The 15825-nt window shown below is 38.2% G+C and overlaps 2 protein-coding genes across 2 annotated transcripts; both read right to left on the bottom strand.

Moving 5' to 3' along the window:
- Positions 1-7439: 7439 nt before the first annotated feature.
- has1 (hyaluronan synthase 1) lies at positions 7440-9515 on the bottom strand. The gene is made up of 4 exons (XM_062422972.1): positions 8832-9515; positions 8495-8720; positions 8230-8362; positions 7440-8115 (listed from the first exon to the last, which is right to left on the bottom strand). Exons 1-4 carry the CDS (start codon positions 9513-9515, stop codon positions 7440-7442), a joined length of 1719 nt encoding a protein of 572 aa, XP_062278956.1.
- Positions 9516-13451: 3936 nt separating this feature from the next.
- Positions 13452-14673, bottom strand: LOC133983799 (trypsin-3-like). Its single transcript, XM_062422995.1, has 5 exons — positions 14634-14673; positions 14345-14498; positions 13939-14201; positions 13673-13809; positions 13452-13601 (listed from the first exon to the last, which is right to left on the bottom strand). The coding sequence occupies exons 1-5, from the start codon at positions 14671-14673 to the stop codon at positions 13452-13454; spliced, it is 744 nt and encodes a 247-aa protein (XP_062278979.1).
- Between the last annotated feature and the right edge of the window lie 1152 nt (positions 14674-15825).

Raw genomic sequence — 15825 nt, 5'->3', positions numbered from 1 at the left:
TCTTCCCATTGTTATTAAAGGACAGGTTCACAATTTTTCAAGTCCGTCTTAAAATGACAGTCAGGTGCCCAAATGAAAACTGAAGTAGGTTTTTCTTGCCATAATCATTCCTCCTGTTCATAATGGCCATTAGAATATCCCTTCATAATGCACTTAGAAAAGAGATGGGATCCAAAAAGTAGTATGGAGCTTTAGCCATCTAAATAAGTCAAATCAAGAAGATACCTTTCAACACACAAAAAACGTCTTTTTAATGCCCTCTTTTTGTTTTGTGAAACTGATATGACTACCTCTGACTGCTGACGCCTCATATAAGCTTCAGATAAACCTTTAAATGCATTTTTACACAAAATGTAGAGGAAGAATGATTACAGCATGGAAAACCTCTTTCAGTGTTAATATGAGCATGTGACTGTTGTTTTAAGACACTCTTGAAAAACTGTGAACCTGTCCTTTAAATGGCATTTCATTCAGGTTAAACGTGCACCATATTACTTCTGTAACGTTTCAGTGTAAACAGAGTATTAACAAGTTAACATTAATCAGTTATCTACACAACATTCAACATGTCAGCTGTGTCAGTGTCCACTTTTTGGCTACATTTAAATGTACAAACATCTCATTTTATAAATACATAAAGAATGACAGAAATGACTGTACATAGAGAATATAGTAATAGTGACATTTCGCTACTCAATTCCTTTTGTTATAACCTTCAACTTATTACCTTGGCTGTGTCCGAAATCACTCTTGTAGAATGTATCAATTGAGTGTGTCAATATAACCACTACATAGTGCACTCAAATATAAAACTGATGTCTAATTATTCTTTAAAGATTCTATATAAAGAACAATACAAATTATTTAACCTCATAATATAAAGGGTTTTTTCATTATCATTCTGTCACACTATGTTGAAACTCAAGATAGATGATGAGTAAGATGAACTGGGATTAAATAGGAACCTGTTTATCTATTAAGTTTATTTAATTCCTGACTGCTTTTCTGACAGAAACCTTTGGTAGTTCTCCTTCAGTGAATGTCCTGTTAGTGAAGAAAACACAATGTGAGGACTGAGTGTGATGTGCAAGTCTTATAAAGGTTTTGTTAAGCATCTAAATATAGTAAAAATGACTCAACACTCAACTTGTCATTTAATGGGCAGATTGCTTGTATTTTTTTCCACTGGTTAGCTCCGTTGCCCAGGCAACCAATGAAGCACAGTGACAAGACTTACAGCAGGAAACGTAAACTCTACAGATGTGCAATAACATCTAAATACATTTGCTGTCCTACACTGTGTGGTGCTGCTAGACTGAGTCTTTTCCACATTTTCTTTCCTTTGGTCCTCAACTCAGGTAATAGTCAACAGAGAGGAGTGGTTAAAATATCATTGAGGTTATAAGTTGTTCTTTTTTAAAGAAAGAAAAGAAAACCAACCCTTCAGCAATATTCTCTGTTGACAGAGTCATTAATCTTCCTTTTATTGGAGATTTTTTCTGTGGATAGAAGGTGAAATGCCTCTGGTTATCCTGTAACTTTTAACTCTTTTTAAGGCTTTTATTCATGTGTGTAACACTGTACTTCAGTCACAATGCGAGGAAGCAATGGTGGACTACTTACTTGTTTGTTTTGTTGCAATTTGTCATCATTTCCACTGTAAATAAGCCATCTAATGTAGAAAATACTGTTATGATGTGAATTGACTTCATCATCACTTTATTTTAAATAGAGCTGACCTTTGGCATGCATAACAACTTAATTGTTGCCTTGTTGTGTTTTTCCTGCCTCAGGTGTATTTGTCACACATAATAATAATCATCTGATTTGTGATTAAACCACAGGGAAATAACTGCGCCATTCTGGCATTTTCAAAATTACACTGAATAGTCTACAGTATTTCTTTTGTATATGATTAGGTACTGTATATTATTCTGCCAGATGTTGGGGTAATAATACATTTTGAAGACAATACATTAATCCTAAAGAGGCAAACCTCATCATTTGTTCCCTCATCTATATTTCATGTAATATTGCAGAAACTGATACAATTTTGACTTAACAATGTGAAATGATGCATTGTCACATTCTTGTGACATCACATCTTTTTAAAATAACACTGACAAGCCCCAAACATAGTTTTCATCCCTGACAGCTCCAGACAGTGACCTCAAAAAGTCTGGGAAAAGTTGGGGCCTCTGATTGGTTTCTGCTGGTATGCAACGTAAAACTATGTGTATTTGTGGAAGTTCCAGTAAATGATGGCAGCTCCTCCAGTATGACTATGCATGCTGAGGTAGTCAGATGAAAGCTCTCTCTGCAGACTGGGGGGAACACCCTCATCTTCATTTGTCCAAATACTGTGTGCCAAAAATAACTAAATGATTTAACTGAGTTCACTACTCTTGTACTGTGCATATGTTCTTTCTCTAAACTCTTCCTCATTTGGATTTTTTTCCACTACACTTCCACTACAGAAAGGAGTAAATGGAAAGGAATAAAATATTGACCATAAATCTATAGTGGAAAATACTGGAGAGGTAATGGCAACCACAAACCACAGCAGCAAAAAAGTAAAAAAGTAGATTAATTGTGTTGTGCAACAAAAAAACAAAGTAACCATACATTTTAGGCATTATAACAACCCTTCTTATACTGACTCTCCAGCGCTTTTCTGGTGTTTCATTGCATCATATTATCTATCACAGTGTATGACTTCGCTGCATTTCACCTTGTATTAATTATAAAGTCAGCGCATCAGCCGTGACGGAAGAAATCATGATCGTGACCACAGTTGGGGGGTTTTTTTATGCGTTCTGGAAAAACTACTGCTGATTGGTGGGAAAAATGTACACACACCCCTCCTTTGTAAATTACAGCTTCCTCAAAGACAAAAGAGCAGCTAAGATGAAATGAATACGAGACAAAAAGGTTGGTGCTGAAGGTGACACAACATTTTGTGGCACATACTTCCGTTTCCCATTGATAACAGATGAAACATGCGCCCCAACATGTGTGCCAGCAGAAAATACTCCTCCTCGTTGATGTCAGGGAGGGAGGCCCAGACAGGGTGGGGGAGGACAAACTAATTGAAAACAGACTTGAGGGGAGGTGATGCTAGCCTTCGTCAGACTATTGGCTTCGTCCTAAAAAAAGTTCCCTTGTTATCTCAGGATAATTTTCATATTAAATCTATTTCCCTTACTCATTGAGGCCCTCTAACTGTACAGAAACTGTTTCTTTCTGGTAAAGCTTTGGGATCCACATTGGCTGCTTTACAGTCTGCACAGAGTATCACTGGCAGAAGTGTGAAGTTGTTGCCTTTTAGAGACCAAACACTATGAGTATCACTATGAAATACAATGAGTAACGTTTATGGTACTCTTGAGGAAATCCAGACACTTTTACTCATGTGAGAATCTGTTCTTGCCTCCCAAACTACAGTAACTTCCATCAAAGGTTTTGACTCACTAACAATCTGGTGGGTGTGCAGGCAGATAGCATCTGCTGCGTAGTATCTAAACATTTTCCTGATGACGCTAGTGGTCTTGTGGTCGTCTAGTCAACGTCTACTCTTGTGAAATGATAATGCACAATATCAGCTGAGTGACAATGGAGATGACAAATTCTCATTTCCTCAACTGACATCTCAATGAATGGTAATGTAGGGGAATGCTTTGTTTTGGGACTGCTGGATCTCAGTGCAGCTTGTGAACCACCATATTCTGACTGAGAGACTTTAGCCCTGCATGAATTCATTCATTTGAAAGGGAATTAACAACAACATCATCTAGCAAGGGGCTGCAGAGAGCAATCAAATACATGCAAGCCTACATTTCTTTTCATTTGTGAATGCTGTATGTCTGCTGTTTTAAACAGCCTGTTTATGCTGATCATTAGGACAAAGCATAAAATGATCGCCTCCATGATAACTTTCTACACTGCAAAATCCTGCCTTGTAATATATAAACTGCTCTGCAATGTTTTGGCATCTCGTAAGCCTTCAAATTCAAGGATATGAAATTCTAATCGGCAAGTCGTGTTTTGTTTTCTCACCAGTACCTAAAAGAAAACGGCCACTGCATTTTTTTTAAAATACGGAGCTGTTCTTGGTCCTTTTTTGGCCCACGTAGGCAGTGGGTATCAGCTCTTGACTAGTTCTCCACCTACCTCTCTATGAAACTCTGTATTGTTGTGTACCCCAAGGTCTTGTCCTGTGTCCCATTCTGTTTGTCATGGGGAGATAAGTATTTTCCTCCTATCATGATCTTCATGACAAATGTACTATATAAACTCACTTACTCACAAGGACAATCACATGGGTCCTGGACGGGTTGAATAAAACACAGCATCTTGTATTTAATGACAATGACAATAAAATATTGAAGACCAGAATTTAAATGTCTTTAAAAGTTTAATTTACTTTTTTTTTTGGATTCACTGCTACATAATTGTATATACGAGTTTATATTCAAGCATGTTTCAACTCACTGTATACAGTTGTTATTATTAACAGAAAATTTCCACTGAGAATCCTCCCCATCCACACCTAACGTCAGAATGTCTAAATCCATCACCCTTGAAACATCAAGATGACTGAGAAATCTGGGCTTGACTTTAAGAAAAAAAGTATTTAGGTGTTAATCTATATAGTCAAGAGTCACTTCGATGTTTGTGCAACTGGGAACACCTTATTTATGACAATGTTTCTGTGCTGAACCTAAAGATTTGCCTGTTTATTTAGTCCAGCCCCACTACTGATTGTCAGTGGAAGTGTAGCAGCCATGCTCTTCCTCCAATAAGTAACTAACGGCCCCACACTTGTTTATTGGTATTACAAAAGAGTCACTCCCTTTGTACTTTTACTGCTCTCTAAATAGCTAAGCAAGAGCTCTACGCTACATGTTATGTAAAAAATATTTCACCTTTCATCACTACTTGCCGCCCTGCCCTGCTCGTATAATTGTAAAGTTGGTTATCATAGATATTCATAGATGCTGATTCAAAGATACTGAACCTGTCAAAATATACAGAATTCAAAATATACATTTCTTGTCTTATATACAAGTCTTTTGATTCCACATGAAATATTTAAAAATACCTTTTATTGTAATACGTATCTGTATATAAAATGTATTTTTAGAAATGGAGTAAGGGTAACCTATGCCTGATCTTTAATCATTTTAAATAATGTTTGTGATAAATATGTGTAAGATTAATTAGTTATTGATAGTGGGGATTGTTGTAAGCTAAATGTTTTACAAATCATAACTAACACAACTTTTATTGTAACCTCAAAAAAGAATGACGCCTCCAACAACCCAGAGGGAGCTTTCACACTCATTATCACAGTAACACACCATTCTATAATTTCACGTTTATCATTTTAGCCCTCTGTGTTTGTGTTTACATGGATGTTCCCGTTGCCAACCAAATTTCCATCTGATGCTCAACCCTAAGACATTTTCACGACTCTGTTATCAGCACAGTCTTGTATAGATTCTGACCCTGTGGACATTCACTGTCTCACTGTGTCCCACTGATGTTAGCAACTATGCTAATGCTAAGAAGAATTTTTAAAGATCCCCTCCAGACATGTTTTAAGACATATAAAAAAAACGTAATATTAATTGGGTCTAATGTGTTTTTTCCCCACACAAAATTTCAATTAACTTGTTAAAATCCTTAAAACAGGAGGGATATGCAAATATTTTTCAGTTCAAAAGTTTAACTGATAGACACAAGATGCCTCCTACTGCACTTCAAAGTCGATTTTCAGTCCACTTTGCAATGTGCACAGGAGGCTTCAAGTTTTGCCCATAAATACTTGACTACGACTGGCCCCAAAGTAGAAGTGATGTCACAAATCATGCTCTTAAATAAAACGTCTTCAACTCAGATTTTTCGGTCAACACAAATGTTTATAACCAGATCATGGTTATCCAAGGAGGGTTGAATCATTTGTTTAACGATAGTTTAGTTTCCCCAATATACAAGTCTGTGTATCCCTCACTGCACTGGACTGCATAAACTAGTTTGCTTTCTTTGTGTTTGGGTGTGCAGTCTTTAGGGTGGACCAGTTTATGTCTCAGTGTGTTGCTGGGTTTTCAAAATATAAGAAGTGGTATGATAGCACTTTAATTAACTTTAATCCTTTGGCTAGGACATCTTACTCTGATTAGGTAAGTCCCCTGTCTGACAGGTTCTTCATCCATCTGTGATATGTTTCTTTCACTTTACAATTATCTTTATTTTGCTTCCAGTGAAGTTCTCCTGCTTTGTAGGCTTGCCTAATCTGACAACTCCAACAACTGTTGTTTACACTTGGCCTAAAGTGACAGACGACTCCATCAACTGTTGTACAACACAAGCAGCAACCACTGTGGCTGAAAAATTAAGCCAATGCAGAAGTGCCAAAAACTGTTGTCCCTCCAATTGCCACTTGAGGATGGCTACAAAAGCGAGTCAGTCCCCTCGAGCTGTTAAAATGTTCACATTTACTGCAGAAATTAACATGTTTGAAGCCTGGTAGAAAAAATGCTTTTTTGGTCTCCATAGCTCATCTCTCCATTGACAACAACTTTATATAATTCACTCATTTAAATTTTAAAGTTATCCAAATTTAAGGGTGTGGCGTCACAGCCAAGTCGCTAACCATACCATGGTTGGTTAGTAACGAATAGACGTAATACACCCCCCCACACACACACACCTGTATTATGTGTGTTACGTGTTCTCTGTTAATAATCGGATTTTGATCCAGACATTAAAATATATTTTATTTTTTCATTTTACACAAATTCACAAATTTGTTCACATTTTAGCCATTAAAATATGTATCACTTTGAACAATATACATAAATATTTTGTCACAGTACTTCACATATTAACAGAGCATGTATACAGCAACCATATAATATACAATATTTAATTAAACATCTTTATCCGTTGTTTCAGGTTTCAGAAAGTCATTCCGTGCTTTGGTTCTCGGCCACAGTATCATTATGATTGTGCTCTTTTTTCACTGAGAGAGAAACAAGATCCCTTATATACACCCTTTAATATAAAGAATTATCTAAATAGTTATCTAATAGTTTTCCAATCTTTTGATTTAATAAATAAATATTTGATGGAATGCCATCTCTCTCTCATTATAATGAGAGAAACCTGAGAAGTGGATAGGGCAAAAGGCCTTTCAGTACAGTTCCATTTAAATGTGCAAAAACATTTCCATATAAATCCAACTTTTTTCTCACATTTTTTCCAAAAAATGCTCTGGTAACACCTATACTTGTTTTTCCTTCTTTCTTTTTTTAAGTTTGTTGGTTTAGCAGCTGCATGAAAACCCTTCCTTCTTCAGTTACCAAAAGTGAGACAAAATAAATAAATTAAATCAAATAAACGGCTTAGCTCTTATATCTTCACTGGACGCTGTGGATCTACACACTTAATGTGTAACTTTGGGAGCGTTTCCTACATAACCTGCGGAACCAAACCCAATACATGAACATCATAAGCATCCAGTAGCATATGTAGGCCACAACGCCAAATATAATGAACTCAGTCTCCATTATCTTGGCTGGAGTTGACCAGTCCTGATTATTCTCCTTGTAGATTGAGTAACCAAGCCCACCTAATAAAATGGCTAACCACACTGACAGGGGGAGAAGGGGTATGTAGTTCCCCACAATCTTACGCCTGCCTGACGTGCCCCAACTGCTTTTGTTCATGGTGAGGATGGCAAAGTACTTAGCAGGCAGCAGGCTAGTCATGTACAGAGCCGAGTAAAGGGACATGAACACCATCACAATGTCTCTGCGCAGGATGCAGGCATAAGCTGCTTTCACCAGCCCGATCAACTGGATGCAGCACAGGATCCAGAGGATGTCCCACAGTGTGCCCGTCCAAAACAGCTGGATGATGGTGGCAGTCACAAAGAAGGGGAAAACCCCTGAGATGATGGACTCATAGGTCATCCAGAGGTGGTGTTTGTGCCACCACATTGAGTTGTAGAGCCACTCACGGAAGTAAGATTTTGTCCAGCGAGTCTGCTGGTTGAGCCAGCGTAAAAACTGAGCTGGTGTCTCCGTGTAGCATTTAGAGCGAGCTGTGTATCTAAAGGACATGGCAAAAAAAAAAAATCAATTAAACATTTCATATTCTAAATCCTTTGAGGGTACTGATGTCGTATGCTATATTTGTGCATAAAAATGAAAAAAAGCTTCTTACTTTGTGGCATAACCCATGCTCAGCATACGGTTGGTAAGATGTCTGTCATCACCAAATGTGCAGTGCGTTCCCAAAAACTTCTGATTGTACCAAGACTCTAGAAACTGCTGCAGGAGATCGTTCCTGTACAGACCTTTATGAAGCAATCAATGAAATATTAGATTAAATTAGTTACAGCAATGTATTAAAGCCATGACTACCATTGCTTAACATGCTGAATCATTCCTTTCACCCACATCACATGTAGAAAAAAGGTTTTTCTTACCCAAAGGACCACTTATGCAGGACACACAGTTGAAGAAAGACTGGCAGGACCTTTCGATGTTGAAAGCCATCCAATACCTAAGACTGCTCATAAAGCTAATGTAAGATTCCTTAAGGTTGAGGATCATCACATCTCCTCCCACGGCACCGTATTTAGGGTTGCTCTCCAGCACCTTACACAGTTCCACCGTGGCCAGGGGGTCCAGTTTAGTATCTGAGTCACACACCTGGGGAAGGGAAAAAGAGAGTCATGTCATTAAAATTATGCAACACTTTGATTTTCTTTTCATTAAAAGAAATACATATGGTTTGTAAATGATTAAAAGTAAATTACATACCTGTATGTAGTCAACAGATGACCCAAGGGCTTTAAAAGCTGTGTACATCACCTCCCTCTTGCCGCCCCACTTCTGCATGATGCACACACACCTCTGACTCTGGATCAGATGCTCTACCTCTTTTCGCTGTGGATCCTCTCCGACAGTATAATCAGCATCCCCTCCTGGGCCCATTGCTACAACCTGCTCAGCTTGCGTGGGGTCCCATGTGTGGTAGTTATTCTTCCACACGCAGCAGCCAGGGTCTTGGTCCGCAAATACCTCTCTGAACATCTCCATCATATATCGGTCATCATCTGAGTTCCCATCTACCACCATGATGATGCGCAGCAGCTCAGGGGGATACATGAGGGCTCTGATGGAGTTGAGGCATTCTCTGAGGTAGACAGGGTCCTCCTGGTATGCGGATATAGTGAAGCCAATAGTGTTGGTAAAGCTGCACGGCTCTGTGCGAGCTCTCATCCGCCGGTGCTCGACAAAGGCAAATAAGCTCTGAACAAAGACGTGGAGTGAGAGGAGTAGTCCATAAAAGCCGAAGGAGATGATTCCATACTTGGAGGTCACTAGCTGGAACCCTTTAACATAGGCCCATACCATCACACCCAGTACCACCAGAGCAAAGAGGAAAGTGAGGACAGCTCGGACTACTGAGCTCAGCCTCTTCAAAAAAGCCTTGTGCTGCATTGTGTTTCTTTACCTAGGATTCACAAAGACACCACATGTTAGCACGGCTTGTATATGTGTAAACATAGATCCCTGCTGCTAAAAATGTACACACACCCACTGTCCTGTGGTTTGGAAAAAAGAATACATTAAAGAGAATTAGTAGTTTTATGCTAATTGCTGCTATACAATTTGGAAAAAAAACACAGCTGCCAAGCTTACAAACAGCATTAATCTCTACTTTTTTAAAATTCTAACTAGACTGTGAATGCAAGACTATTTATAACTTACAACTGTGCCCTATTGCATAAAAGATATGTAATAATTCTGGTGATAGAATAAACTACAGTGAATTCAAGGACTGAATGATTTGTAATAATCATAATCGATCTGTTTTTCTTTACTTTTTTGTCTTTTTAATACATTTTAAGTTATTCAAGGATATAATGTCTAAAACATTTAAAATGTTAGATTTCCATAAATGTTTGTATGTATGAATTTAAAATACTAGCTAAGCCTACTTAAAGATCACACACACAAACAAGTAATTCTGATACAAAGCTGTAGCTGACACAAAATTGACTCCTGGTCATCAATTGATCAATTGACTAGGCTAGTATAAAATCACTAAAAGGACATAAATATAAATTGATTAAGTTAAAGCATCAAATATCTTACCACAAGTAGAAATGTGAAATGTGTTATTATTAAAATTGTTATTTTTTAAATCTTTACTGACATGCACAGTAAGTTTTTTAAATGATTTTTGTTTTAATTTAAATTACAGTAAGTATTTTTTTGTTTTCACTGTGTGTGTTTGTAAGTTTTCATTATTATTATTATTATTATTATTATTATTATTATTATTAATACTTAACCCTTTAATTTATCAACGAAACCGCAATAAAAAACGTTACTTAACACATGATAATGAATGTATTTTTAATCCTACCTGATGTCAAGCTGCGCTGAATTTGAATTTGCGGGACATCCACTCGGTGTTCCTGTTGTCTGGCAACTTGGCGTGAAGTTTGTTGGCTTTATAAACTGATAGGTTGAATACGGGATGGAGCCATGAGCGCGCTTTTTATGTCTGGGGAATTATCAATTACGCGCGCCCCCGCTGACTCAGCCTTGCGTCAGGAGCAAGGCGGTGGTCTTTGTGTTTTTTATTTTACCATGGAGATTTTAAAGTGTGTGACCTCCGACGAAACATTTTGCCAAAGGATGGATCCTAAACCTGTATTGTTATGAGCCTCAAATACACCGAGAGCAATCAACCGATTTGGTGAAAGTCTTTTCTCGTGGGTTCTCCCTGTAATTTTGTACATGTTACCATTGTTTTAACTTTTAATAAATTTGATTATTTTTCTTATTGCTTATTTCAGCTTGGGGCAGTTTTGTGTTTTCCTTATCTGAGATTTTCTCTCATCTTGACTGCAATTTACCTCTTACAGCAAACATCAAACCTATACCCCTTTACCATTGGTAAACCAGTAAATTACAAGCCTTTAAACTGATTTCCCACTATTTTATAGCGACATTTTTAATGCATTTTATGTTATTTCTCCAACCTGCCTGCTGCGGAGATGTAGGCAATCTGTGAACAAATATAATTTTAAAAAAACAGTTATTAGTTCATGACACAGTCTAGGAGGGGAAGTTTGTTCTACTGTGTCAGAAACTGTGCAGCCATAGAACATTATGTGGGGCTATGCAATCACATTAACCTTGACAGTGTACACACCAGTAGGCTAACTACAGAGGGTGCAGCCAACCCATTACCAAAGTTGGATGGTGCCCTCTGCTGGTCACTCTCTGAAACTGCACAGGTCAAAAAACCAAAGAACAAAAAAGACGAAGTAGGGGGAAAAAAGAGTTTGTGTGGTGTAATAGGAGCTTGGTTGCAGCTTTTGTCTGATACATTTTCCACTTACACTCTGCCCTTTCTGATTCACTCACTGAGTCGCAGTGACTATCCTGACTTAACCATGATGATTACATCCCTTGAGAGTTTCTTTACGGGTAAATCTGTTGACTGTTCATTAGGGTCCACACCCTTAACCACAGGAGCTGGCTTGAGCCCTCAACATGCTTCATGTCAGACTCAAGTGAAAGCCACCGGGCAGCTGATGTCATGTATGGGATCTGTGCCAGTCAATGAGTTTAGGCATGAACTGGGACATCTGACTTTGAAGGCCTTCAGCAGCTCATTCAGTGACAGATTAATACACCCCAAGTGTAAGAAGGAGCACTTCCGCAGGTCCTTCATTCCAACTGCAGTCAGACTGTACAATGCTGCACTATAGTTGCACTTTAGGGTCCTTTTTTTTTGTTTTTAATTGTTGATTTTGTTAATTGTTGTATACATTTTTTTTCATTTTTTTTTTCTTATCTTATCTTATCTTATCTTATCTTATGTTACCAAGAGATGTGCATGTTTTCTTAAATGTACTTTACAACACTGTAATGTGAATAATTTTCTGTCACCTGATCAGCATCTCTTATGGGAATTTAAATCAATAAAATAAACTCAGTGGATACAAATAATACGCTTTTTGTGAATGTTTAAATTTATTTTTTTAAGTTGTCTATAATATTGTATTATTGTCTGCTATTAAATATTTATATAGTTACCCGTATTTCTCCTTTTCCCTTTTTTAGAGCTCAGTTTCTATTAAAAGGGCTCTGCTTAACTGTTGTTTTTTTCTGACATGACCCCAACTAAGCATCACAGTCACTGAGGGTTCAACTGGCCACGTCAATGATGTCAACTGTCCTTCAAGCTGCAGAACATTTACCAATTTGTTGTTACTTGTAAGTAGCCCGTAAAGACGGATTGTGGAATTTTGTAAGATTGAAAAGACTGACATCTGTGTTGTCCAAATCCACATCCTGTCCAAGGCCAAGTTTGAAAAAAAAAAGAAAAGTGCAGCATGCTTTAGACGATTTATTTTTTTGTGCACATGCTTTGTGTCCCCAGAAATCTTATTAGGCGCTATTCTTTACTCAGTGGTCAAGCAGTTGCTCAGTGACTCACCCTTCTGCTTCTTCCTACACTTGCCACACCCAAGCAAACTAAATCCGACCAAACCTTTTTGTGGTGGAGTATTCCAATATCTGTCATATGTTGTTTGATGGAAAATGTGTGCCCTTTCACATAGAGGTTACAGACCAGTGCCTTTAGTGTTTTACTAAGGACATTTCATTCTTCTTCTTTAGATGCTCAACTTACTCAACAAGTTCTAGTTTCTAGTGTCCACCTACATTTCCATTTTACTCAAAGCACAAATTGGACTAGCATTACAGTTAAGGACAAAGCAGTACTACTACAAAAGTTAATGGAGAGCAAGCTGACTAAATACAATCAGTGATTATGGAGTGTAGCCAGGGTGTGCATCATGCTTTACCGTTTCAAACACACAGAGAGCAGTGTAGCAGCATTCTTTTGCCTCTGTGATTTACTGCTGGCTGACTGGGAATGTTACATTTGATCCTCGACTGTTTTATGTTGAACTGAGGAGTTTGTGAGCAACATTCATTGTAATGGCACTCTGAGTCAGAGTTGTTTTTTTGGCTACTTGTAAAACAAAATACTTTTCATACTCTGGTGGCAGCTACATCTGTTACATAGGATGTTACACTCTTAGATAATTACCAGTATGATTTACAGTCATGCTTACCAAAGCTATGAATTATGGCAATGAGCACAAGTGGCTTTAATGTCACACTCACTTCAGGTACTTGTTGAACAAAACACCTGTCAGTCAGTTTAATGTAAAGTCTGGGTGTGACTTTTAGCTTTTTGAAGAAGAATTACTGGTGTATGAGTGTTGGAAGTAGCACAATATTTATAGATACACATTCTAGTGACACATTGATAAACCACACTGTACACACATCACATAGTTGACTTTACTGATGTAGCCATGCTTATCTTATTAAAATCTGCTCTGGTTAGTCAGATGCCATAGTGTTCTTGATCCAGGAGGTGTAATTGCATACTTTTGTGTACACCCCAGGCTTGTTTCTCAGAGCACAGCCTTTCCCCCAAGACACAACTCCCTGCAGCACTCCGTCACACATCATGGGACCCCCAGAGTCACCCTGAGGATGAAAGAGATGCAGTTAGTCTTCATGGTGGTATCCTTCACATCTATATGCGATATTTAAATTACCTGACAGGAGTCCTTCCCTCCCTCCAGGAAGCCAGCACAGATCATGTTTTCAGTGATTTGGAAAGGGTATGCATTAAAGCATGTATCATCACTGAGGAGAGGGGCATCCAGACACTGCAAATTATGAGGATAACGCGCTATATATGGTACAAGAAAAAGAGTGTTAGTATTAACAAATCCACTTTAAATCAGCTCAGTTTGGGACATTTTCAAACAGTGGGATACTTTTTCTGAACTTCACAACTGTTTCACAGCATATAACTCACAGCCCTCATTACTAGGACGAAGACTCCCCCATCCAGAGATATGGCACATTGTCCCAGCACTGGCACACTCTGAAGGAAGTGCAGCAGGGCGCACATAGCTGTTCAGAGTGGCAGATCGACTCAGCTTGATAAGCATGATATCGTTGTCCTGTGATCGGGAGTTGTAGTCAGGGTGACGAATAAACTCGGCAGACATAATGTGCTGTTCAGTCCCCTCAGGCTCCCAGATGTCATGCTCTCCAAGCCGTATTTCCACATTTGACCTGGAAGAATTAAACACATCTTAAAAGTTACTTATATGCTCTTGCTGCTCCGTCCACAAGACTTATTTTCAAGAGAGTGAGTCACATTAAGTCATGAAAAGACTGGATTTTAAGTTTCAGAGATTAGTAAGCATCTTCCTTACTTCGATTTGCAGTGTGCAGCAGAGAGCACCCACTCACTAGATAGAAGAATCCCTCCACAGAAGTTGTACCCGTCAAAAAGAGATGCTTGGTATGGCACAGAGTTTTTCGGGCACTCATACCCTCCAACAATCCTGTCGTCTTCCTTCAGGGCAACTGCAGATGTTTAAATTATGAATAAAGATATGAAAAAACAGAGCAAATTATGTTATTAGTGTATTGACTTATATTGTAGGCCATACTAACTTAATGCACCATCATCAAACATTCAGTATTAATTCTGTACTATACCTGCCCCTCCAAAGAGGGTCAGAAGAAGTAAAAAATTCATTCCTTCTGTCAGTCTGTCAGTCTGGCTGGCTGGCTGGCTGGCTGGCTGGCAGATTACTGTGCCCTCAGCCTCGTAGTTTCAGGTATTTCAGTCCTCTTATCTCCCTTTTTTCAAGGTCTTTTATCGTCAGAGGTACACTTCAAACACTAAGCATGTGTTACATTTCCCCAGAACACCGGGTTTAATATAAAGCATATAAAACAGAAAAAATGTTCAATTCAATTTGTAAATCAGTGGGCAATATGACTTGAATGAAGAAACTATTTGAATTGCTAACATTGCCATTTGGGATTTCTCTTTGTCTGCTATGTTTTCAGTCAACACATATGTGTGTTTACTTCTTTTATGCTGTTTGTTTTTAATGATTGAGTGATTTTCAACAGACTTTTTGCATTTTTTTGTGTGTGTGTGTGTGTGTGTGTGTGTGTGTGTGTGTGTGTGTGTGTGTGTGTGTGTGTGTGTGTGTGTGTGTGTGTGTGTGTGTGTGTGTGTGTGTGTGTGTGTGTGTGTGTGTGTGTGTGTGTGTGTGTGTGTGTGTGTTTCGGGAGTTTTTCACAACAGGTTTATTATACAATCATGTACTGGATATGACGGCCGTTTAACTAACAATCACACGTGTGGATATTGAGTAAGACTTGGTTCTGTAACTCATGTGGTTAACAATGGTCAAGGAAACATTTCCATTTTACTTCATAGAGAGCTTGGATTACTTAACCAGTAGTATTTTACTTGCTTTAATGCCGTGTTTATTCATTTTGACAGGCTCTGTGCTTATCAGCAATCAGCCTCCTGGAAAAAAACAGTATGTGTTGCACCTGATATGAAAGTGTTTTCTCCTTTTGCATTGCTCAATCCTGACACAAAGCAGTAGTCCTGGCACAGACAAATCTAACATAGTCAGAAGATGTAATACAAGGTCAGCTTCAGCTTCCTGAACGTTATCAGTAAAGTGTCACCTGCTAACACGAAAAGCGTCTATTTCTCCTCAGTTCATTTTAGTCAATTTTTATTGACATTATCTGTTTATTTTACACGATTGTGTCTCATCAGACTTTTGAGCATCATATACACAATGTAAAAATAATGAACAAAACAAATTATTTTGATAAAATTCAGCCCAGTCTAAGTTCAGCGGGGGAAAAAAGCATTTAG

Source organism: Scomber scombrus, chromosome 7 (genome assembly GCF_963691925.1).
Source record: "Scomber scombrus chromosome 7, fScoSco1.1, whole genome shotgun sequence".
In the NCBI taxonomy this organism is placed as follows: Eukaryota; Metazoa; Chordata; class Actinopteri; order Scombriformes; family Scombridae; genus Scomber; species Scomber scombrus.
The sequence above is the reverse complement of the archived record's forward strand: the minus strand, read 5'-3'. Positions and strand labels throughout refer to the sequence as shown.